Source organism: Hyperolius riggenbachi, chromosome 6 (assembly GCF_040937935.1).
Source record: "Hyperolius riggenbachi isolate aHypRig1 chromosome 6, aHypRig1.pri, whole genome shotgun sequence".
Taxonomy (NCBI): domain Eukaryota; kingdom Metazoa; phylum Chordata; class Amphibia; order Anura; family Hyperoliidae; genus Hyperolius; species Hyperolius riggenbachi.
Window position 1 is genome coordinate 281630646 of NC_090651.1, and position 27209 is coordinate 281657854.

General features: G+C 41.0%; 1 protein-coding gene across 1 annotated transcript in view; it reads left to right on the forward strand.

The window, feature by feature from the left end:
• The first annotated feature begins 23808 nt into the window (after nt 1–23808).
• POU2AF2 (POU class 2 homeobox associating factor 2) overlaps nt 23809–27209 on the forward strand; it is a 63538-nt gene continuing 60137 nt past the window's right edge. Inside the window, exon 1 of the mRNA XM_068242197.1 lies at nt 23809–23976. Within this exon, the coding sequence (XP_068098298.1) occupies nt 23809–23976 (168 nt within the window). The remainder of the gene's footprint in view (nt 23977–27209) is intronic.

The window sequence follows — 27209 nt, forward strand, 5'->3', positions numbered from 1 at the left end:
AAACACAAAGCAGGTCCTATGTGATGTAGCCAACAGTCACCGCCCTGAAAGCCGGACACATCTAGGTGGCTGCCGCTCATGTGTAGATGCACAGCGTGCAAACGGAGGTGAGGATGCAATAAAAGTGCATAAGTTGGAAATGTGGATATATTGAGCTAAACCAAATCACAGCAAGGGGGGGGGGGGGGGAGTTAAACCAGCAGGCTAAGCGTAAAGTGGAGCACTAACATGTTCCACCCCTTGGATGTACACAGGCTAGGGACTGAATTACACTGAGTGCATTCAATTAAAAGTTTTTTTTTGTTGTTTTTTTTAATAAAGTAGCAATTGGCAATTAGCAATGTCTCCTACACCATCTAACATGTCCATCAAGATAAAAATTTTCCTAGCTAGAACTGCTCAATCTAAAAGGGGTTTTGTGTCCTAGCAGGAGAGAGTGGGGCTGATTACCCAAAAGGTGTGTGTGTGTGGGGGGGGGGGGGGGGGAGGGGAAAATTTGCATAGAAAGTAAAGGAGTCTACAGTATCCTTGGGGCCTCTGTCTTGATAAAAGCCTCCTAAAAATTAAAAACTAAAGTCAACATTATGTCCCAATGGGACTAAAGTGTGAAGTTTATATAATCCAACCACACTCCTTCTACTTCAATATATTATCAAAGTCTCTTTTTTGCAACGGCATACTCAATTTTATACAGTAAAAGGGTCCAACTCATCTGCAATAACTTATTTGCCAACTGGTTTCACTTGTAATCATCATCATCATCAGGGTGGCCATGCCTTTGTTTGGAGTACTGTTGCCTTGAGGATTTTGTCCTTATAGGAACATTATGCTGCCTTCAACAATATATTGACTCAATCTGGAATGCCAATGCTACAGCACTGTTGGGTTCTTAATCTTATTCTCTTCATGAATGTACAGTTAGGGGTACGATTGCCCGAACTCCGATGTGTTTCTGCTGTGGCCACAGTGTTATATTTGTGGGTTCAGATGGGGTCCAGAGACTAAGCACATTTTATATGTCATGTTTTATATGATTAAATAATAAAAATGTTTGTTTTATAATATCTTTTGGTGCCCACCCAATTGTGTTATTTATTAGGAGAAAAAATATGATTTGGTTTTCAAGATACTGGATTGGTTAATAATTTAAACTTGCACTTCACTCTGAAGCTAATAGGATTAACATCTTTTTGCGGTTTCAATATTATCTGTGTTGAGCTTTTACTTGAAGAGTAAATTAAACAGAAACACTTCTGCTGTGAGAGGGGAAAGCAGAGTGCTTTGCTCTATTTGATCAGCAATTACTTAATTACAAGTCAATCTGAAAATGTGCCCTGCAACCATTTTTATGTCTTGTGGTGTTTTTGTTTTGTTTTTGTTTTTTCTTAAGTGGACCTGAACTTATGCACAGAATGCAAGGAAAATACATATTAAGTCACCCTGTTTGTGTTGATAGTGACAAGCCTTTCTAAATCTCCCACAGCTGTAAGTAATCACAATTGTAATCTGAGCTCTCAGTTGTGTCAGCACAGCAATCTTGGCAGCCTCGGCTCATTTGTAAACACAGGATGTTAGCCATTTGTCTGCTACTAAAAAGCAGGAAGTAGACACACTGCAGATTTATTGCAGGAATTCTGTGGGCTGCAACAAATGGATGTTTTTCTATAAAGGTTTTATGTTGTTGCTTATCTTTTAGAGCAGAGAGGAAGTTCTGAGTTCAGGTTTGCTTTATATTAGTTTTCTTCTGTTTAATGCACGTTTCATACCACTTTAAGGCTGCAAGTAAGCATACTCTGAATTATCTCTGGAAAATCCTTACTGACTGCAGACTAAAGCGTAAAGGTAATTTCGAATACCCTTAAATACAGTAGTAACTTGAGGAGCTCCGATATATGTTGATCTTTCAGTGTTTAGCTTTCCTCTTATGAGTCTGTGGATGTCATATACTGTATGTTATATATGTTTTTTCTTTAGTCCTCCATCCACATCAGCCTACGTAGCTAACGGCACGTAGGTATGAGATGCACTCAATAAAATCTCAGCCTTTTTCACATGTCATGTGAAAATTCTTACACACAAGATAATATAGGTCCTGTTTATAAGCATTTCTTGCTTTTGTGTGTCATGTTCACTGTGCACCTGTGGTTTATGGTATCCTAATAAAAAGTTGCCATTAGCCAGCTTATGTGCTTTTGCTGGTGGCAGTTTGATCAAGAAACATCCAAAGCCTCGTAAAAGAGTACATATTCTATATAAGGTGGTAAAATAAAGATGCTGTTCTCCTCTATGGTTCTTCTTAGGTGTGTCTGACTTACCTTGACCATTAGCACAGAGAGATGATGTTAAACACTGCCAAACATTACTTTAGATAAGGTTGCATTTTTTTCATTATTTTCTTATGTGCAATAGTTTCTGGACCTTTCATAACTGTTTTCAGTCATAGAGATTTAGAACCTTTACTGTATCTATCTAGTTTTATCTTTGAGTTTTGGGATTTTTATTTGTCCAAATTATCAGTGGACCATGGATGTACAGTATATATTTGATGTATTCCACATAAAGAGGTAGCAATAGATAGATGCACATCCCTATGCCAAAATAGAGCAAGAACATTTTCATCCGGACTGCTTTTGAGCTTTTTACATTAAAACATTTTATTTAGCTGTACAGTATTTGCAGCTGTGTGTTTATCCATATAGGCAATAGACTTTTAAAGTCTAAAGACTGGTTCACACAGAACGCAAATATCAAATCTATTTTTATGGCAAGAAATTTCTTGATTTCCGATTCCTGTTCAATAGAACAAATATCACAACAACACAATCGCCCTGTGGTGAGAATGATGCCATAGGGATACATTTGCACAGTGCTTTTGCTGATCGCCAGTTAACAGCAAAGTACTTAAAGGAGTACTATCGATTGAAACGACTTTTTTTTTAATACTCTATATTAGTGTACACATTACCACTAGTGCTAGGGGCACTTTATTTATTCACCCAGGTCTCTCTCTCACTATCCCTGCTTAAAAATTCATTTCTCACACAGCTCATAGTAGTTTGGGTCACCCTGAGCTGCTTGGTTACTCTGTCACACAGCTCACAAATATATTTCACTGTGTCACTCACAGCATGCAGCAGACATGAGGAGAAATAGGCTGATCTGAGGTGGTAACAGGTAACTAAATGAGCTGTAATATTGCTGGAATATAACTAGCTATTGTGTTTACACTCAGACTGCTTGCCTGGCTGTCTGCTTGAGGTGATTCACTCCAGGCTGCATCCACTTTACAAGCTGCTGAGAGGGGCAGACCAGTGTCTACAATTAGCATTATTAGTATCTTTATCAGTGGAGAAGCAAAGATAATAAACACACATTGCTAGAATCTTTAACCCCTTACCACCATATCAACAAGATTCTTTCAGCAAGGTGATAATTAAACTGAGGAGTTGATAGCAACTCCCCTGTGCAGACATGGTCTAGCCCTCTGGGAGCCTCAGTATTAGATACATTTTGTATCCAACACTGACGCCAAAACTGACGGAGGATTTTACAGCTGAGAGGAACAGCTGTGTGAGGAATCAAATTGCTCCTAGTACTTGCCCTAATGTGTGCTACAACATACAGCATTTAAAAATAAATGCATACATCGATAGTATTCCTTTAAAAGTGCCCTAAAGCGGACCCAAACCAAACTTTTTTTTTTTTTTTATTAAAAATATGTAGTTGCACCACTCTGACACATACAAAGATAAATAAACACTCCTTCAAACCTATGAGCATTTCAGTGCAGGCTGTTCACCCTTCTCTTTGCATAACTAGGGTTATACTGGGGGCAGCCATTAGCAATTCCTCCTTTGCTGGACACCATCTACTCCTGCAGTTTGCCGGATTCTGTCCCGGCAATATGAAAGGAAGGGAGGGGTTCCTCTAATAAATGTAAAATATTTTATATTTGTCATCATGCAGCTGAAAAAAGGCTGCTATTTATTATTATAATTTAGAAAATAGAGGGGTTTTTTTCTGAAATCTTGTATTTTTAGTTTGGGTCCACTTAACTGTAAACTAGCCCTAAGTAGTTTCTTGTTACAGAAAGGCTTGCACCATCCAATTTCACTGTTTTTTATTGCAAGATTGTCACATAAAGGCAATGCTTTGGAGGATAGGGTGCTTTATTTTCAAGATGTGACAGTCTTAAAGCATACCCAAGACAACATGACGAGATAAACGTTTATGAACAGTACAAAACTAATATTAATACAATATCCAGGCTGTTTTATTTTGCTGCCTGAAAGAGTTAATTTTTCAGGCATGCTTCTATCTCATCTGTACCTTGTTGGGAATATAGTAAACATCAGTGGTAGGCAAATTACAGCCATGAACGTTTTTTTCCTGGTGGAATGCAACTTCTGAGGGCAGGGAAAGATAGGACAAGGTCAATAGTTCATGTATTTTAACTCTGGGACATTTAATAGACTGCCGCTGATTAAAGACATTAAAACATTCAACCTGCTTTTGTAAATATAAAAAGTACAATATATAATATTATGTCTATAGTGGCACCCAGGTCAAGTAAAGTGTGGGGAAGAGCGGGTACCGAAATGACTTGCCTCCAGGAAAATCTGTGGTAGGGAAGAATGTAGTGCTCAAGAGACCCCAACAGATCTTTAGAATTGCAGTCCTTTCAGAAACACATCTTGAGCAGTAGTTCCCACATCTATCATCTCCTATCTGAACCCATAAAATGCTTGCATGTGTTCAGGAATGATACCCTGTTTCTAAAGCTTCATAAACACACCAGTCAATTGTCTAAACTAGCCTGTATCCTTCTCAAAAAATTAGCATATTGTGATAAATATCATTATTTTCTGTAATGTACTGATAAACATTAGACTTTCATATATTTTAGATTCATTACACACAACTGAAGTAGTTCAAGCCTTTTATTGTTTTAATATTGATGATTTTGGCATACAGCTCATGAAAACCCCAAATTCCTATAAAAAATTAGCATATTTCATCCGACCAATAAAAGAAAAGTGTTTTTTAAAACAAAAAAAGTCAACTTTTAAAATTATGTTCAGTTATGCACTCAATACTTGGTCGGGAATCCTTTTGCAGAAATGACTGCTTCAATGCGGCGTGGCATGGAGGCAATCAGCCTGTGGCACTGCTAAGGTGTTATGGAGGCCCAGGATGCTTCGATAGCGGCCTTGAGCTCATCCAGAGTGTTGGGTCTTGAGTCTCTCAACTTTCTCTTCACAATATCCCACAGATTCTCTATGGGGTTCAGGTCAGGAGAATTGGCAGGCCAATTGAGCACAGTAATACCATGGTCAGTAAACTATTTACCAGTGGTTTTGGCACTGTGAGCAGGTGCCAGGTCGTCAGCAGATGGAAGCATGAAGTGCTCCAAAATCTCCTGATAGCTAGCTGCATTGACCCTGCCCTTGATAACACACAGTGGACCAACACCAGCAGCTGACATGGCACCCCAGACCATCACTGACTGGGTACTTGACACTGGACTTCAGGCATTTTGGCATTTCCCTCTCCCCAGTCTTCCTCCAGACTCTGGCACCTTGATTTCCAAATGACATGCAAAAGTTGCTTTCATCTGAAAAAAGTACTTTGGACCACTGAGCAACAGTCCAGTGCTGCTTCTCTGTAGCCCAGGTCAGGCGCTTCTGCCGCTGTTTCTGGTTCAAAAGTGGCTTGACCTGGGGAATGTTGCACCTGTAGCCCATTTCCTGCACACGCCTGTACATGGTGGATCTGGATGTTCCTACTCCAGACTCAGTCCACTGCTTCCGCAGGTCCCCCAAGGTCTGGAATCGGTCCTTTTCCACAATCTTCCTCCGGGTCCGGTCACCTCTTCTCGTTGTGCAGCGTTTTCTGCCACACTTTTTCCTTCCCACAGACTTCCCACTGAGGTGCCTTGATAAAGCACTCTGGGAACAGCCTATTCATTCAGAAATTTCTTTCTGTGTCTTACCCTCTTGCTTGAGGGTGTCAATGATGGCCTTCTGGACAGCAGTCAATTTGGCAGTCTTACCCATGATTGCGGTTTCGAGTAATGAACCAGGCTGGGAGTTTTTAAAAGCCTCAGGAATCTTTTGCAGGTGTTTAGAGTTCGTTGATTCAGACAATTAGGTTAATAGCTCGTTTAGAGAACCTTTTCATGATGTGCTAATTTTTTGAGATAGGAATTTTGGGTTTTCATGAGCTGTATGCCAAAATCATCAATATTAAAACAATAAAAGACTTGAACTACTTCAGTTGTGCGTAATGAATCTAAAATATATGCAAGTCTGTTTATCAGTACATTACAGAAAATAATGAACTTTATCACTATATGCAAACTTTTTTAGAAGGACCTGTACAGCCTGCCTGATCCATTGCCAAAAGATAGTGCTTGATCATCTGAGTCAAGTGCATTGTTCTCCTCCTTACCTCCTCCGTAACTTTTCCTTCTTACAGCTCCTAATGGAAGATGCATCCTTATGTGCCATGCTGCTGTCCCTCCTCCTCATCTCCATAGTGACAGAAGTCTGTACAGCACTCAGCTCTGAACTTTTTTGCTTGAGGGATTTGAGTCCTGATTACTAGGAGCAACATTCTTCATGTGGGAGTATGAACCTTAGGTCAAAAAAAATGTTAATCCTCATCTACTGATGCATCTACAAAGTCATCAAGTCAGAAAAAATATAGTATTTCTTTGCATCACTTTTATATGCGGTGACAACATTCTCTTCTGCATGGAAAAGTTGTATTTCACACTAGTGTTGGTGTAAATCTGAATTATGCCGCACACCATACTTCGGTACCTCCGCTAGTGGACAGCATTATGGAGTTGTGGTCCACACCACACTTCACGTAACTCTGACGCTTCCATCTTCCAAGCTGGAATAAGGAAGCATCGGAGTGGTGTGAACCACTTGTACGTGACCTCCCCATGACCCCATGGTGCGGAGGTCTTCAGTCTTAGCATGCCTGTTTCCTTAATAATGGATAGGGATGGTCAGAATTGCCAATTTCCTATTACAATTTCTGCCAACGACTATTACCAATTCCACAGATTTCCGATCTCAAAGGAGTTTGGTTTTTTTATGGGGGGGAGGGGGGTTCAAGAGGGGGTGCTAGCTGATTTGCTGCCATGTATCTGCTGACTGTTAGGTAAGAGGTCAAAGTTTAGCTACATGATGATGTACAGGTATAGGGATTTGAACATGCAAAATGTTCGCCGCTGACACGAACAGTGGAAATTCATCCATGTGAACAGTTTGGGCGATCTCTAACCGCCTGTAGTGGTGATCTTGCGTACATTTTATTTATTTATTTATTTTAATTACTCCCCCAAATGTAATTACAATTTGTAAATTCAACTGATTTTATATGGTCATTCATAATTTCGCATAATTTTTGTGTAATTCTGCGCTGACTTTAGCAGTGAATCGCAAAGCCCCCATAAATGCTATTGACCCCAAAGCTACATATGTTAAGGAGAAAAGTGGGTACAAGTTAACAATTTTTCCTAAAAATGACCATGTGGTTTTTGAGAAAATTGATTTTCTCAAAAACTACAAGGTATTTTTGAAAAATTATTTTTATTTTTTTTGACTTGTACCCACTATTTTCCTTAACATATGTTTTGCTATTAAGTGCTAAAGGCGGCACAAAATGACATGAAAAATGATGCGAAATTACAATCACATACGAAATTAATTACGATTTTCCCCCAAAAATGTGCATTACGATGTGTAAATGCAAATTACAATGGCACATAGGTATAATTTCGGTTCATTAACCACCTGTACTTGGTGAAAATAAATTAATCTGAATAATTATTATTATTATTTTTTTTTTTTTGCATTCTCTCATTGTGGTAATATGGTATTCCGCAGAAACCCGTTTTCCGATTGGAAATGAGGACATTTCAATTCCACTTCCGAATGAACCTCACTATTCATGAGTGCTGTTCCTACCAACTGTTCCCTGTAAAGATAAAAACAGAAAGAAGTGAGACATGACAGCATCACAATTAGAGACTTGAAAACCTGTGCTGCTATCTTCCCTAGTGTGATGCAATTCTTGCTGAGTTGCAGACATACGGATTTGTTGACAGGGACTTTACAAGAATATCAAACTATGCATAGCAGACACATAAAAATACATTGGTGTTTTCACTGCTTTGGGTGATGTGCAGAGTAAAGAAGCCCTAAGGCTTCTTTACTGGTTTCACACTGCAAACTGGTGTTAGCGATGTGGTGTGTCATGCCCAATGCACTGCATCACTAAGCCAAAGACCAGCCTATAGGAAATACGGCATTACTACATGGTATTCCCTGTCTGGCATCCGGCCAAGCAGGAAGTGACACGCTTGCGGTGACTTCCTGCTTCGGGTATGCGGAAGTGCACGGAAGCGTATTGTAAAATGACATGTCTGTGCATGCACGTCTTAACATCAAAGCGCCGCCACCAACATTTTTAAAATCCGCAGATACGCACGGTAATGTAGTTATGGACCCACGCCAGATTGCGCACCACACCTCCTATGAAGGTAATGTGAACTTCCCCATAGACTTTCATTACCCAGCGGTAGCAGTGCCGTAAATCGCCGCAACCCAACATCACAGTGTGAAAGTCACTTCAACGCGCTTTCATGTCAGAGAATGAACTTCCTCTTTAGCAGTTTTACTATGGTAAAGTTTACCTTTTTTGTAAAACTTGTAACATTTTCATCTTATTGAACAGAATGGATCCTTTACAATTCTTCTTCTGAATTAAATTTAAATCTCTAAATGCATAAACCATTGGGAAACTGTCCATAAAATGCCCCCAGCGTGCAACATCCATACCTAGAAAACTACTATACTTGTATTTCAGTTACCAAGAAAAACCTGAATCTGTGATTTATTTATTTTTTTGTTTGTTTTCTTTTTTTTTTTTCCTTCAGGGATAGGGCCATGAATCCTCTTACTGTAAAAAATAACAAAAGTTTGTACAGCTTATAGAGTCCTGTGCATCTCAGGCATAAACGTTCTGCAACAGACCACACAAGGGGGCATTATGGTAGTAAGATGGATGGGAGGTTTGAATGAAAAACAAAATCTCACAAAACCGCGACAGTTGCTGTAAAATGTCATCAATAATCTAGATAAAGGCTTTTCCAATCCTCGTGTGCAAAGCCATCCGTTTCTGTTAAATTCAAGAATTGCGACATCACAATCAAATACAAATATCATAAAGGCCAATTCATGAATGTTAAATAGCCAATCATGTAAGCCATTAATGTTCCATCTCTCTTACACGTTCCTCTTCTTTGGATATCTGTAGTTTTATGTCTCACAGACTTTGTAAAGAAAATATTTACTCCACTTCAGGCAATGTTTGCTATACGTACAATGGCAACACGCAAAAAATGTTGCCTGTATTATATTGCGTTATAGCATGCCCAGCAATCACCACACTTCATGGTTAACACCTCAAAGATCCCTTTTGGTTTGTTTCTTCCTCTTGAACTTTCTCCTACTATTGTTCAAGTTACACTTTCTTTCATTTGTCAAGTCCCACACATTCTCTTCTCTGGGAAAATGGGTGTATTCATAGGTTGATTTTTGTAGTTGCAGATGTCTGACTCCGGTACAAAAATCTCTTCTACACAAGAGAATAAGATATTTGAACGTTGAATGTATGTCGACCTAACAATGATCAGGGGCATGTCTTCAGTGCTTGTTTACTAGAGCGCTTAAGAACCATTGTGCTATGTTCAGGGGGGGAAACGATGAATTCTATATAAACCTCTTTATGCTTCACATGCACCTGTCACCGGGAACTTCTATGCTGTAAAAATAATTCCATGAAAAGGACACAAGGACATGCTTCCTTTTTGTTGTCACCTTTTTTTCATAAATTCATTAATGGTTTTATACATAAAACTGACAGTGTGTAACGACAAGAAATTACCCCTTTTAACATGTTCACATAGGGTGGTTTACAGCCGGAAAAGAAGACACATGAGAAAGAAAAAAATATATAGATTTAAGTTTTTATGTTTTATATATATTATACTAGCTGGTCACTCTTTCTAATCCTAACACACAATGCCTCAATTACTCAATGACCAAGTTTGTGAGCTCTGTGGTCTTTGGCATCAATGATTTGCATTGAAATGAAATAAATCTAATTGGCTGTGGCTCCTTTTCTGAATTTGAACCCCAGTCACCAAAGGGCCAACTGTACCAGCTTTGAGGCTTGTGCCATTAACAGTGCAAGAATGGCAGCAATTAAATATTTCCCCTTGAAAATCAATAGGTGAATTTTGATTGTCTTTTGTAGGCTCCACCCACTTTTCTGAATCTTAATCCCAGTCACCCAGGGACCAAGTGTGCAAAGACTGAGAACTCTACCATTGACAATGTAATAATGGCTGCAATTTACATTCTGCCAGTGAAATTTGTATTTTTCTCCACCCAATGATGTCCTGATTGTTCCCTGAGTATGTATGTGGCTGGTGTTCTTATTGGCTGTTTGTGGCTCCACCCTTTTTCTGAATTTAAACCCCAGTCACCTAATGACCAAAAGTACCAAATCTGAGGCGTGTGCCATTAACAGTGCAAGAATGGCAGCAATGAAATATTCCCTTTGAAAATGAATAGGTGAATTTTGATTGGCTTTGTAGGCTCCACCCACTTTTCAGAATATTAATCCCAGTCACCCAGTGACCAACTGTGCAAAGTTTGAGAACCCTACAATTAATAGTGTAAGGATGGCTGCAGTTTACATTTTCCCAGTGAATTTTGTATTTGTCTCCGCCCACTGATAACCCGGCGTTGCCTGGTTATGTATTTGGCTAGTGTTCGCTACGGCCCCTTTTTCTAACCCGAATACACAATTACTTAATGACCAAGTTTGTAAGCTTTGCAGTCTTTGTCATCTAAAATTTTCATTGAAATGAAACAAATCTGATTGGCTGCTTGTGGCTCCAACCCCTTTTCTGAATTTTTGAACCCCAGTCACGCAAATACCAACTGTACCAGGTTTGAGGCTTGTGCCATTAACAGTGCAAGAATGGTAGCAAATACATATTCCCCTTGAAAATCAATAGGTGAATTTTGATTGGCTTATGTAGGCTCCACCCACTTTTAAGAATATTAGTCCCAGCCACCCAGTGACCAACTGTGCAAAGTTTGAGAACCCTACCGTTAACAGTGTAAGAATGGCTGCAGTTTACATTTTCCAGTGAAAATTTGTATTTGTCTCCGTCCCCTTTTTGGTTCTGGGAATAAAAAGTATCCTATACTTTATTCCAGGTAATGTACTATGTGTGTGCCAAATTTCATTCAAATCTATTCAGCCGTTTTTGCGTGATCGAGTAACAAACATCCAAACATCCGAACGTTCCCATTTATTATATTAGTAGGATATACTCGCATATAAGCCGACCCACCCCACTTTTACCTACCAAAAAAAAAAAAAAAAAAAAAAAGTAAAAAAATGATTGAACCCCCCCCCCCCCCCCCCCATATAAGCCGGTGGTAGGAAATGCTGGCCGCCTTATTCCCCTAGTGTGTCCCAGTATGGCTAGTATAGTGCCCAGTATGGGTAGGTAGTGCCCCAGGATAGCTAGTATGATGCCCAGTATAGCTAGTATAGTGCCCCAGTATAGCTAGTATAGTGCCCCAGTATAGCTGTGATAAACAGCGGAAAAGCCGCCACATGTTCTGGCAGCAAGGCGGCTGATTCCGCGTCTGATGCAGTGGTTTGTCCGCGTCAGCATGCGTCTGGTTTGTCTGGAGCTGGTGGTGCCCATGGGAAGAGTGGCGTGGGGGCCGCCGCATGTTCTGACGGCAAAGTGGCGAATTCCGCATCCAGTGTGGCGGGTTCCCCGCAATAACATGCGTCTGGGTTAGCTGGACCTAGTAGTGCACACGGATGGAGAGCTAGACAGGCTCTTTATACCAATAGGAGGAAGATCAGCTGATCGGGACGGTCAGCTGATTCCTGCTCGGCTATTGATTGGTTGATGGGAGCTGGGCGGCGCTGTGGGGTGCGTTACTATATATATCTCTTGCTGTTCAGTTGCTGGTTGTCTGGCGTTGCGAATGCTTATGTGTTAGCACTCAGACCTTAGTCAGATCTTCCAGTGTGGTGGAACCAGGAGGACCTGGGAATCCACACTTAGCCAGTTACTGTATACCATCTGTGTTATTCTCTAGCATAGTTCCAGGGTGTTGAGATCACGGCCCTCACACCCCAGACTAGGAATACTGTATATCATCTGTGTTGTTCTCTAGCATAGTTCCAGGGTGTTGAGATCACGGCCCTCACACCCCAGACTAGGAATACTGTATACCATCTGTGTTATTCTCTAGCATTGTTCCAGGGTGTTGAGATCATGGCCCTCACACCCCAGACTAGGAATACTGTATACCTTCTGTGTTATTCTCTAGCATAGTTCCAGGGTGTTGAGACCACGGACCTCACATCTCAGACTAGGCCTTGTTCTGATATCTGTTATGACCTTTAGCTTCCCTGATTATTCTTCTGATCTCTGATTTGGTACTTTGCATATTCGATACTCTGTTGCCGACCCGGCCTGTCTGACCTTCTGGCTGTCACCCTCCGCAGGATGTCCAGCCTTTCCGCAGGGGTCCCCTGCTCTTCAGAGGTGACACTGCTCTTTATCAGTCAGGGGCTCCCTCTCCAGGTGTCCTTGACTGCAATAGAGTCTTCTCTACTTATTGGACCACCTGCTACCCCGGTGGTCCAAAGGTTACTGTTGCACCAAAACACTTACACACTCAGGTGTCTAGAGGTTGGCGATTCTGCAGATCCCCAATTATCAGGTATATCTGTATTCTTGGGGATACTGCAGATCGCCAAGAATCAGATTCTCTCTCTGGTTGCTGACAGCGATCGTTACAATAGCTAGTATAGTGCCCCAGTATAGCTAGTGTAGTGCCCCAGTATAGCTAGTGTAGTGCCCCAGTATAGGTAGGTAGTGCCCAGTATAGCTAGTATAATGCCCAGTATAGCTAGTATAGTGCCCCAGTATAGCTAGTATAGTGCCCCAGTATAGCTAGTATAGTGCCCCAGTATAGCTAGTATAGTGCCCCAGTATAGGTAGGTAGTGCCCCAGTATAGGTAGGTAGTGCCGCAGTATCGCTAGTATAGTGCCCCAGTATCGCTAGTATAGTGCCCCAGTATCGCTAGTATAGTGCCCCAGTATCGCTAGTATAGCGCCCCAGTATAGCTAGTATAGTGCCCCAGTATAGCTAGTATAGTGCCCCCCCCCCCCCCCCGGGGCCGCCGCTGCTTTTACCTTAGCCGGCGCCGCTTCTTCTATTCCCCCTCCTTTCCGTAATTCACAGCAGCGCTCTCCGCAGCTGCTGCTGTGATGAGGCAGGAAGCAGTAGAGAGCGTGGCTTCCTGTAGCGGTGGTTACTATAGGAACCGCTCTCTCTCTACTGCAGCCGCCGCGAAGAGCGCTGCTGTGAATTACGGAGCCGGAGAGGAGGGGAATAGAAGTGGCGCCGGCTAAGGTAAGTTTAAAAATATCTCCTAGGAGAAAACTCAGGAGAAAAAGTTAATTGCATATGGGCCATTGGCTTTTTCACCTAAGTTTTCTCCTAGGAGATAATTTTTCAACTTCTTTTTAAAATAACTTTTCAGCATTTGTAATCTAAAAGGTACCAAAGAGTAAAGAAAAACTATTATCAAAATGATTTTGAGTATTTTGTTTGCTAGTGGCTTAACCACTTCAGGATCACAGGTTTTTCCCCTTAAAAACCAAAACAACTTTCACATTTTAGCGCTCCTCCCATTCATTCAGCGAAAACTTTATTGTTACTTATCACACTGAAATTATCTATATATTGTTTTTTTCGCCACAAATTATGCTTTCTTAGGGTGGTAGTTTTTGCTCTGAATTATTTTATTTTATATGCATTGTAAAGGGAATAATAAGGAAAAAAAGAAAAAAAAAATGATTATTTCTCAGTTTTCAGCCATTATAGTTTTAAAATAAAATGTTCTTTGATACATAAAACCCACACCTCTTTTTTGCCCATTACGTTTAAATTGTGTCCCTAGTACAATGTATGGTGATAATATTTTAACTGGAAATGAAGGAGCATTTTTCCATTTAGGGATTTTTAATACTTTTTCACTTATTACAAGAACTTTTTTTGAAAAAATATACTCATGACATCCGTATTACAAAAGTCCCTATGGTAACTATTTATGTAAAAAAAAAATTAAATGATGTAATTTTTTAAAAAACATTTTAACAAGTCTTTTATTTCTGTAACTGTGGGGCAGGGATGGAAGGGGTTAAAAGTAATAAAATAAAAAAAAATAATAATAATAAACTTGCTATGGAAAACAGTATAGTGGCATAAATAGGTGTATTTTACTTTTTGGCCACAAGATGGTGCTATTGAGAGCGTGTTTCTATTAATAGACCACAGCCGAAGACGGAAGTGTCGGGTCTCATCTCAGAGCTTATGCGACCTTAACAAGCTCTGCGAAGACACCGGAACGGTGATCGGGATTGAGAATCAAAAGATTCTCACATCCTGATCACAGATGGAGGGGGGCTGCGACGGTGGATCGGCGTAAAACAGCGCGGGGATCGTGAATGCGGCGGTAAGGCAGCAGTACGCATATCTACGCCCCTGATCCGCACGTGAAGTTTAAAGGGGAGTGGATATGCGTACCAAGGATCCTAAAGTGGTTAAAGGGGATTTTATGACAAGGTGTGAAAATGTCAACTTGGAGGTAACTCGGGTGAAAAAGTGAATTGCATATGGGCCATTGTGTTTTTGCTCATTGCCACTCACAACAGCCAAGCAAAAGATCTATTAGCCACAGTTCAGAAAAAGTAAAATAAACATAAACAGAATACCGGTAATTAACTCCTCAGTAGCTTCTAATATTTTACATTAACTGAGTTACTGCACCAAGGATACAGTAAATAAAGTGACCACCACCATTATAAAGTAAACCTTCCTCCCCTCAACAGAGAGTACTTTTTACCAATGTAAGTTTAATGTCTCAGAATGACAGAACTGATGTGTAGAAGTGTCTATCTGCATATATGCAGCTAACAATGCAATGCTAAAAATAATTTGAAATGGATGATATGAATTATAAAGATTGCTGGAGTTTGTAAGATGCAGATAAGCAGCACAAATAATTTCCCTTTAGGGTTGATATACAGTATAGTAAAAGTGAGAGAGTAATCATGCCGTACTCCTTTACATTCCACTTCTCTACACATCCAAGATCTTCGGCAAAGAAAAAAAAAACGTATTTATTAAAGAGGAACTCCAGTGAAAATAATGTAATAAAAAAAAGTGCTTCATTTTTACAATAATTATGTATAAATGATTTAGTCAGTGTTTGCTCATTGTAAAATCTTACTTCTCCCCGATTTACATTCTGACATTTATTATATGGTGACCTTTTTACTGTGAGCAGGTTATGTAGCTGCTGCATGCTGTTTTGGCAGTTTGAGACAGCTGTAAACAGCTATTTCCCACAATGTAACAAGGTTCACAGACAGGAAACTGCCAACAGTACCTTGGTCCTCAGAGCTTCTTGTAGGAAGGGTTTCACCACAATATTAGCCATACAGCGCCCCCTGATGGTCTGTTTGTGAAAAGCAATAGATTTCTCATGTAAAAGGGGGTATCAGCTACTGATTGGGATAAAGTTAAATTCTTGTTGGAGTTTCTCTTTAAGGGTCAAATATGATTTGACATGAAACCTATCATTGTGATGTCCAACATGCGGCCGGATCCAATTCACCTTTTCTCCTAGGAGAATACTTTTTCATCTTCTGTTTTAAATAACTTTTGCCCTCTGCAATTGAAAAAGTGAAAAAGCACCGTCAACATTTTTTTCTTGCTTGCTGTTGGCTTAAAATTAATTTTATTTATATTGTGAAAATATCACCTAGGAGAAGACCTAAAAAAATGAATTGCACCAGGCCCAATGTGCAGGATCCAGCTTGATCCTGATGGGCGACACTAAAGATACTCCTATACTTGTCAATGTTTTCTGATGATTCCTTCTAGAAATCAATGCCCCATCATGGATGTGGCACTGGCAATTATGTTGATTGATTTTAACCAAGATTGATTGTAATTATCAATCAGACAAAATATTTTGATTGTTGGACGTAATTTGCAATAGATTGATGGCCTATAGCATTGCATGGCTTCTAGTAGAGAAATGCTGCAGTTCAATCGATGTTCGATAGATTTTCATGCTGAAGTCCAGGGGCGCTTCTAGCCATCTTGGCACTCCAGGCGAGGAAACCTGTGGTGCCCCCCCCCCCCCCCCCCATGGTGCCCTGACACGCTCCCCCATCCTCCCCCTTGTGGTGCCTCCCTATGAAAATAATCGTGATGCGGCTGCGTTTCACTGGAAAATAATCGTAATTCAGTTGCCACCCTGCTCTGCATGCCACAGACCCCGCAGGCTGAGTCCTAGGTTTGAACATTGGTTAGGGCAAAATCTGCATGGAGTTACTATCTTCCCCAGAAATTAATTTAGGCACTTCATATTCCCCAACATCCCTAAAACACACTAATAAGTCAACTGGTTTCCCCCAAAACAATCCTATATTGAAAATATTAGACTTTAACTATGGTGGGATTAGATTGTGAGCTCCTCTGAGGACAGTCAGTGACATGACTATGTACTGTGTAATGGGCTGCAGAAGATGTCAGTGCTATATAAATACATAATAATAATAATAATATAGTAGGACATTAGACTGTGGCTATGGTAGGATTAGAGTGTGAGCTCCTCTGAGGACAGTCAGTGACATGACTATGTACTCTGTAAAGTGCTGCAGAATATGTCACTGGTATATAAATATACAGTATAATAATAATATGGTAGGACATCAGACTATGGCTATGGTAGGATAAGATTGTGAGATCCCCTGAGGACAGTCAGTGACATGACTATGTACTCTGTAATGTGCTGCAGGAGATGTCAGTGCTATATAAACACACAATAATAATATGGTAGGACTTTACACTAGGACTATGGTAGGATTAGATTATGAGCTCCTCTGAGGACAGTCCGTGACATGACTATGTACTCTGTAATGTGCTGCAGAAGATGTCAGTGCTATATAAATACATAATACTATGGCAGGACATTAGACTATGACTATGGTAGGGTTAGATTGTAAGCTCCTCTGAGGACAGTCAGTGACATGACTATGTACTCTGTAATGTGCTGCAGAAGATGTCAGTGCTATATAAATGCATAATAATAATATGGTAGGACATTAGACTATGACTATGGTAGGATTAGAGTGTGAGCTCCTCTGAGGACAGTCAGTGACATGACTATGTACTCTGTACAGTGCTGCAGAAGATGTCAGGGCTATATAAATACAGAATAATAATATGGTAGGACATTACACTATGACTATGGTTGGATTATATTGTGAGCTCCTCTGAGGGCAGTCAGTGACATGACTATGTACTCTGTAATGTGCTGCAGAAGATTTCAGTGCTATATAAATACATAATAATAATAATATGGTAGGACATTAGACTATGGCTATGGTAGGATTAGATTGTGAGCTCCTCTGGGGACAGTCGGTGACATGACTCTGTACTCTGTAATGTGCTGCAGGAGATGTCAGTGCTATAAAAAAAAATAATTATCACTTGTATATGAACAATTATCCATTATTATACCTTTGTAAGATCCTTATAAACCACTGTGAGATCTACAATTACCAGCATTTCTTTGTGAAGATGAACTATAATTCCATACATGACACATACATAATCACAGTAGGACATGCTGGTACCTGTAGTTCCCCAGTGTGCACTGCAGTCTATGATTTGGTCAAGGAATAGGCAGCCTGTCTGAGCAGCACCTTATACAGCAAGTAACTATATTCACATCCTGATGACCTGGTCTCCCACTGTGCTTCCCCCTCCCTGAGCTGCAGCCAGAATTTAACCTTTTGTGTGCTCAATCAGTGACTAAAGCTTTTCATTTAGCTAGTTGACCTGCTATTCACACAGCACCTTATCAGTGTGGAAGCCATCACATTCAGGTGATTGGGTCTGGTGAGGAAATACAAATGTCCCTAGTGCTGCAAAGGACAAACAGTATGGCTGGGGAGATGGTCTGTGCCCATTAACGTAACTGTCTGGGGATTGATTTTCTCTAGCTGGAGCTCTGCACTCCTGGCATGTCTTGCATGCCTTGTTATTACCTCCTCCAAGGCTCCAACAGACATGCTCTTCTGCTGTTTTTACTTTTCCTCTTTGGCACAGGGAGGGGCGGGAGCCTCCAGCAGTCACACAGACACACTCTAGATCCCGAGATAACACATTAGGGAATGCCATACAAAGTGTTGTAGACAAAAGGTTTGTAGATTCCTTATTTGAGGCTGAGCAGTAAAGGCTTTCATTAGAACTTTTTATCTCCGTTCCCTGAGTTTTCAGCCTCTAAGGACAGGAAAAATAAACTTTTTTTTCCCTCAAAGCCGCCCTGCAATAAATCTGGCGCTCTAGGCAATTAGCTGGTCAGCTGGTCTCTAGGAGCGCCTCTGCTGAAGTCTATAGGAAATCTATGAGCAGTGCCGGGGACAACATGGCACTTCATTTATTCACCATTAACTTTCTTGAGTTTCTCCACCCTCTGACATTGTCTCAGTGCCCATGAACCGTATGCAGTGTTGATTGTATGAGAATGTAAATTGCCCAATTAACTCATATCCATATTGTAGGTGAATAAACTAAGTGCCACGTGGGCCCCTGCACTGCACATAGATTTCCAATAGACTTCAGCACAAACCTCTATTGAATATCGATTGAACTGCAGCATTCCTCTATTAGAAGCCATGCAATGCTCTAGGCCATCAATCTATCGCTGATTACTACAGGGGAGCAGCTGCTGTGGCTGCAGGGGGACCTAGAGCTGTAAGGCAACCTCAACTACTACTTCACTCCCTCTGATAAAGACTCCATCCTTCAGATCAGGTTTTTGTGGTTAGGCTTAGGGATGCTCGTTCGGATTCTGCGTAAATGCAATTTCCGATCGGAAACTGCATTTCCACATCAGAATTCGTAAATCAGTAATACAAGTGCAGTAGGCAGATTTACACGGAAATTTCTGCAGAAAATTTCAACATTGATTTTCTAAAATAAAAAAAAAATAAAAATACCAGGTCTTTTTGAAAGATCTTTTTTTCCTCTTGTTCCCACTCTTCTCAATATACCCTGAAAATTTGGTGGTACTAGCTCCTACGGGGGCTTTGCTATTAACCGGTAAAGTCGGCGACCATTGACTAATGTAAAATACGGAAAATCCGCATTACCGATGTGCTGTATGCCACCGACTTAAGCGGTTAATAGCAAAGCCCCCATAGGTGCTAGAAACACCACATTTTCAGGGTATGTAAAGAAGAGTGGGAACAAGAGGAATTTTTTTTCAAAAAGACCTTGTAGTTTTTGAGAAAATTCATGGTAAAAATGGCGGAAATTTCAGCGAAAATCCGCATCGGAATGCAGAAATCTGAAGCGGTAGTCGGCAATGGCGGAAAGCGGATTTTCCGCGGAAGCAGAAATTGGCAATTCCGACCATCCCCTATAAATACCGGTGTAAAAAATTATATGTCTACACTTGTTTTAGGACTCTTGCAGGGTGGTCCTCCCCCAGACTGTGAGGGTAACAAGGTGTTGGCAACTGAAATGGTGTGAACATTGGGGGCCCCATCAAAGTATTGCTCGGGAGCCCCTTGATTTATAGTTATGCCCCTGGTGCGGTGTATTGTAATAGATCCCTCTGTGAACAGATACTTATCAGAGAGTTATCTATCTTTTGAGTGACCACCCAAGTGTATGGCTAATTTAACTGAAGTTGAGTGCGCACCTTTTAGTCACATTATACTCAAGACCTTTAAATTTTTTATTTATTTTTTTTACTTTTACATGTTTATAGCGTAAACTTATGCATTTAAAAAAAAAATCCTTTATCCTTATTTATTACAATCCATTAGTTTCTTTCCTAATGTATAAGTACATACAGGAAACCCCTTTTTATATCCAGCAAATGTGTTGGACTTTTAAACAGACGTTGGAATGGAGGAACTGTCTGATTAATACAGCAGGTCTCAATGTCATAGTAGCAGTTTTAATATTTAACTTCCTAAGGAAATGTTTCCACAAGTCCAGACACCATATGCAGGAATTTACCGGTTAGGTGACCTTGAAAGAGAAATATCATATTGCATACTGGTTTATGACGGGACTCTGTACAGCTGCAGTATTTTTATGTCACTTCCAAAGAAATATGCAAAATTGTTTTCAGTATGCCGGGGGGATTACATCAAGAGTTTCAGATATCGAATTAATGCTCCGTCATGTGTACTTAATAGATCATCGTTTAGGTATTAAAAGTGGTCTGAAAGCCAGACCTTCTACTTTGCTCTAAAAGATTCCTCACAGCTTGAAAGCTACTATCCTAGAAAAAAAAATCTAGCAGAACATCACTGAAATGGTTAAACAAAGCACTTTCTCCTGCTATTCACCTTCAAATCTGCATCCAAACTGGAGATAACAGTATCTTTCTTTACTTGTTAAACACAAATGCATCAACACTGGAATGTAAACAAACACTCTCTGAGAAACTGTCTCTGCTTCAGGCACACACAGTGTTCGGAATAGCTCATGAGATGATTTTAATATATAATAAAAAGTAGGTATAATAGAAAAAGAATAAAATGCAATGCCAGCTTTCAAGGTAAGAAAAACTACACTTTGGAAACTTATAATTTGTAAACAGACAATATTATGTGCACAAAAGCAAATATGATAACTGTATGAGTAATAAAGTATGAAAACGCATTATTTATTGAAATTTACAGTGCAGAACCCTGATGATACTGGTTATATTGCAGAAGATTATTAGCGGGATGGAAAAGGAGGGAATGTTGTTTAGGTTGGAATTGAATATTGTTAGAACTTTTTGTAAGGTTTACAACCAAAACTATTTAGAATTTCGTTTCTGTCCCAGGGGTGGTTGGGCATATATAAATATAAGGATATATAAACCTCAATCATTTGAGGAAACCAAGAGGATTTTTTAAGATGAGCATAATGTTTTAATGTATAAAAAAGTGTAAAAAATCACGGTTCTTGAAAAAAATATCCCATAATAGTGTAATTAGCATATACAGATGATCAGCAGTTTGTTCACACGACAACGTCGACTTGTTTCGGGTAGACCTTTCTTCAGGCATTCACAAACCGCAACAAATATCTGCAATACAAAATGGTCACCACATGACTAGAACACATCTGAGTACAAATAAAGCCAGGAAGCACCACTTAATCGCTCAAATAGAAATGAGAAGCCGCATGGAAGCAGGACAAGGCAAAAAGGAATGGTCAGGGACAGTTGGGGGGCCAAGGGGGATTATCTCAAGAAAAGTATGGCTGGGACATGAGTCATTGCATGAGCAGAAGGGGCACAGCTGTGGGCATGGCTAAATGTCTTTCAGTAAGACGAGAAATAATTGGGGGGCCTGCTGGAGTCTAGTAGACACATATCAGTTACAATACTCAGTGCTGCTGAGGTGGTAGGACCAGGGCTGGTTCTAGACTTTTTGCCACCTGGGGCAAACTTGTGAGGATGCCTGTATAGGTAGTATCATTGCCCCCAGCATAGGTATCCTGGAGGGGATAGCAGCCAGGAAGGGGGAGCAGCGGGCACAGCGGTGGGGAGGGGGGGCCAGAGCACCTCCCTCACCTGGTGCTCCCCTGTCCATGCTACCCCTCCAGCTAATTGCGCAGAATTTCTATTTGTGTCAGGCAGCGAGCAGGGAAAGCAATGACTCGCCTGCTTCCATCCCAGGCGCTGCAGAAGTACAGTGGGCGGCATTGCAGGAAGTGATGCGAATGGTGGAACGCAAGCAGGTGAGTCATTGCTTTCCCCACTCGCTGCCTGACACAAATAGAAATGTTGCACAATTAGCTGGAGGGGGAACGCAGACTGGGAGCACCAGGTGAGGGAGGGGGGGGGGTCTCCCTCCCCCGCCCCCCCCTCCCTCCCCCGCCCCCCCCCCCTCCTTCCCCACTGATGTGCCTGCTGCTCCCCCTTCCTGGCTGCTACCCCTTCCAGCTTGGCACCCCCCCACCCATGGCCAGGTGGGTGCCACCCTACACTTACGCTGCCTGAGGAAGCTGCCTCACTGTACCTCATGGGCGGGATGGTGGTGGGTAGGACTGCATAGTTTGCAACATTTATAACAGTTAAGTATTAAATAGCCCAGAGCAGGGATGTTAAACTCCACATTTTTGGCACACCTCAAAGTAGTTGATGGGAATGCAATGATGTGTCCGTTTAATTGTACAGAGCCACAATAATCCAACTGCAAGTTGGATTATTGTGGCTCTACACAATAAACAAGTGGATACACCTTTGCGTTCCAGGGGATCGGGAGGTGTGGTTAGCTTACAGGGTCAACACAGGATGTTTTGCATATTCAGCAGTGATGCATCGTGGGAGATATCATATGCTCACACCAACCTGAATACACGCAAATACTTTTTGTTTTAAGAAGGCAATTTTTGTTTTTTGTTTTTTTGCCTAACATTTTATTAAGAGGGCTTTTTGGTCCTTTGTAGCCCCTTACACACTCCTAGGAGTTCTGGTTCACCATGAGCTTGCTGGGTAATTTTGTACTTCATGTTTTAACAGTTTCCCTGCCTTGCGCTTTCATGAATGGAACAGTCAGCAAATGTACTGGATGTACTCAGGTTGTGATTGTGTTGTCTCCTGGTCCTGGAGCAAGGCTATTTTTTAATAGCTTTATTGCTATTCCTGGTTGGCGCTGTATATCAGTTTGCACCAATACAGGTACATTCCACAATTATGGAAGATCTTGTAGTGTGGTCTGTTGCCTTCCACAATTCAAATGCTTAGTCATTATGATGTGTACGCTTTTTGTAAATTTTCATGGTAAAAATCGTTTTCTGGAAAATGTGAAAATACAAGCTACTTTATTTTGAAAATGGCATTTTCAATGGGAAAATGATTTTGTAAAAAAAATTGCAAGCAACACTGATATCCACCAACCTATCTTTTTTTTTTTTTTTTTTCTTGGCTATAACAAGTGCCCATTAATAACTGAAAGCACTTTTTTTTTGGCTATATAGGGTGCCATTTCATAACCAAAATTACTTTCCTTGGCTACATCTGGTTACCTTTTTTTTTCCAGCAACCCTTAACAAATCAATGTAAAAGATGCCCTTGGTAACTGGAGGTTTAGGATAAGGTATGCTATTTTGTGAACTGACTAGGGTTCCAAAAGTCTTCTTTAATCCTTTACATATATTCACAACTTCTATGCCCAGTAATGTAAATAGGTAAACTCATTACACAAGTGAATGTTGTGAAGATTGGAACTCCAGTCTCGCCCAGAACAGGAATTTTCCAAAATGCTCCTCAGTTGATTTGCAGAGTAATATCGGCAGCTAGGGCCCCTTCTTCCTTTTTCATAGTGAGATAGTGGTAGGCAATTCTGGGTAGTTTTCTTTTTTTTTTCTTTTTTTTTGTCTATGTAATGACGTGTACCATGCATGGGGGAATATCTACAGGGATGTTTTGGATCAAAAATATCACGGGCAACAGAAATGTTTTAATAATGGTTATTCTGTCAACTGTGGCTTCAATTTGGTGGATGGCAAGAAATTTGTCAGGCTAGGCAAACAGCCAGTAGAGCAAATTTTAACATAGCTGGTTAACACTATTTTAATAAATATGTTTAAATCATTGTTCTTTGCTCTTTTTTTTTTTTTTTTTTTTTTCCTTTTTATAGTTCCAACTGACTTCAACAAAAGGATCTACCAAGGAGTAAGGGTAAAGCACACAGTCAAGGATCTTCTTGCAGAGAAAAGATCAAGACAGACTCCAGGCTCAAGATTAAATGTAAGCTGCTTACTTATTTTCCATGCAATACTTTCATGTACACAAGATGAAATTTTATATATATATTTATATTATTTTTTTATTTTTTTTTAAACCACACAAAGCATGCAGCTATATATTTGGCTCAAAGTAGTAATATTCTGCAAAAAGAAGCTTGTAGCACCCCATACGGTGCTAAGAATGGTTGGAAATGCTGATTTCCGATTCCAACAACCTTTATGCTTTCAGAAAAGTGATTTTTCAAATTCCATAGATTTTTTTTTTTTTTTTTTTTGGTCAATTGTTAATTGTAAATTTAAAAAAAAATTGCTGATTTTTTTTTTCTTTTTTTTTCTTTTTTTTTTTTTGGGGGGGGGGGGGGGGGGGACTTAACCAATGCTTTAGAAGACTCCTGAATGGCCTAAAATTAGCATGGTAATCAAAATGTGAATGGTCCAATGCTTTAGATTTGTGAGATTGGGCTAAAATTTACGAGTTGCAGGATTCCGATTTCTGCATACCGATTTTCATCACGATAGGCCCATTTTCGATTGGAAGCTTGGAAATCCACATTCCACTGACATTTTTCAACCGTCTCCATACAGTACCAAAAAAAAGATGGTTCCCATAGCTAGGTTTGCCTAGTTCTTAGGATATGTTTTTATAGTCCATTCTAAGGGCCACTACATCCTTCTGGTGTGTGTGTGTGTGTGTGTGTGTGTGTGTGACACTCCACAGCGCACACTGACACTCAGAGCTGCGCCCAGTACTACTGCTTACTGCTATTGTGTGCCACATTAGACACAAGCACAGTACTACTCTAGTGACTTATTTTTCACTGTACTGTATTGTATTTGAACTATTGCATTTCTCTGTGTGTGACACTCCACAAAGCCCACTGGCACTCACTCTCTGTGTGTGATACTACACAGCTCACTGACACCCAGAGCTGTGTACACTACTGCTATTGTTGCCATATTAAGTTGCAGGCACAGTACCACTCCAGTGGGGTTTTTTTCTCCCACTGTATTTTCATTGTATTACTGCATTTCTGTGTGTACACAGCCCACTGACACCCAGAGTTGTGTACACTATTGCGATTGTTGGCCCATTCAGTTGCAGGCACAGTAGCACCTCAGTGCATTATTTTTCCCTTGTTGCAGGCACAGTAACCCAAATAAAAAAGACAGGCAGAGGCAGGCCTTCCCGCAGGGGTGCTTGAGGTTGTGCTGCTGTGATTGCCTTCGGCCCTGGAAGAATGCCAAGTGTTCAGAGGGCATGTACCATCAACACCCAAAATTCAAAGGACATAGTTGATTGGCCTACACAGCACACCCCATCTTCTACAGATTTTGCACGGAACATTGAGCACAATCCTCTACCTGCTCTTATTTGGGCACCCCACAATAACTTACCACTTGCCTGGCAGCCAAAATCGTCACTAGCACCACAACTCCACTTGATATGTCAGAGGAGTTATTCACACATTCCTGTGATGAATTTAGTGATGCACATCCGTTATTGGCAGAGGATGAAGGCAATAAGGATGTTACACCACCTGATATTTTTCAGTCAGGCATCAGTACACATGGACGTAAGGTGTCTTGATGATGATATAGTACCTGTTCACGGTGCCTTTTTGGAGTTGTCTGATACAAGTGAGGCAGTTTATGATGATGACGTGTGTCCATGGATATCACATGGGTGCCCGCAAGAATAGATGAAGAACAGGGGGACAGTTCAGATGGGGAGACAGACAGGAGGAGATAAGTTGATGTAACTAGCGGGGGGGGGGAGGGGAATCATCAAAAGGAGCTAGTGGCACTGCCACACATCATGTATCGGTACCTTGGGTCAGCCAGCCAACAAGCCCGCCAACTTCTGCCGTTCCTACCACCACCGGTAGAATGCCATCAACCCAAAGCTCACCAGTGTGGCAACTTTTGTGTGTGCCTGCCTCTGACAACAGCAAAGCCATTTGCAACCGGTGCCACAAGACTGAGTCACAGGAAATCCAACACCCACCTAGGTACAACTGTTTTGATAAGGCACCTGAGCTCCAAACACCAACACCAATGGGAGCAACACATGAGGAGAATCGGCACCCAAAGTCTAAGCCAGCTTCCTCCTAGTACAGTTTCTTCAGCCATGACACCCTCTGCTGTCCTTGTTCTTCGCAGCCACCCTCCACTCCACCTCTTATCTTAAGCAGTTCATGCTCATCTGCCCACAGTCAAGTTTCTGTCAAGGAAATTTTTAAACGCAAGAAGCCGATGTCTCCAAGTCACCCCCTTGCCCGGCATCTGACAGCTGGCTTGTCGGAACTGTTAGCCTGCCAGCTGTTACCATACAAGCTGGTGGAGTCTGAGGCTTTAAAAAAAATTGATGCAATTGGGACACGACAGTGAATGGTATCAGAACTTATTTGTACAGGAAGAAAATCCCCAACCTGTACCATAATGTGGAAAGCCAAGTCAAGGCATATCTGGCACACAGTGTTGTGGCAAGGGTTAATCTAACCACTGATACCTGGTCTGCAAAGCATGGTCAGGGCAGGTATATCACCCCCAGCTCTCCAGGGCCTATTCCACATCCCAGTGCACGAATAACATTTTTTTTTTCTAAATCGCAATTCAATTTTTTGCTAAATAACATTGACTGTTTTTTGTCAAATTCCATTTGTATCTGTAAACCTGCAGCATCCTGTGCAGAGCCAAGTGACCACATCTCTGGCACACAGTGTTGGGGCAAGGGTCCAAGACAATTACTTTTTTTTTTTTTTTTTTTTATAAATAACATTTTTTTTTAAATGCCCACACTGGTGCGTTCAGTGCTAGAGATGGCCCAAACAGTTCCCCGGCCAACAGCGAACATTTGGCGCATTTGACCCGTCCATTATACATCATCATTGAGCTAAACTTTGACCCTTTTTCTCAGTCAGCAGACACATGGCAGCCAATCAGCACCCCCTCCTGGACCCCCCACTACCCTATCAAAAAGCAGTTGTGGTGGCCACATTAGATTCATTCTCTGCTGACTGTTAGTGAGAACAGGGTCAGACTTGCTGCAGATGGGTATGGAAAGCATTAGCTAGGCCTGTGTTCTTGTTCCTCACTTGCTGTGAAAGCACCCCAAACAGCCCTTTTTGAGGGCTAGCATCGGCTTTCTGTGTTTTTGTTTTGTTTTTTTTGTGTGTGACACTTAACAGCCCACTGACACCCAGAGCTATGTGCACACTACTGCTGTTGCAACAT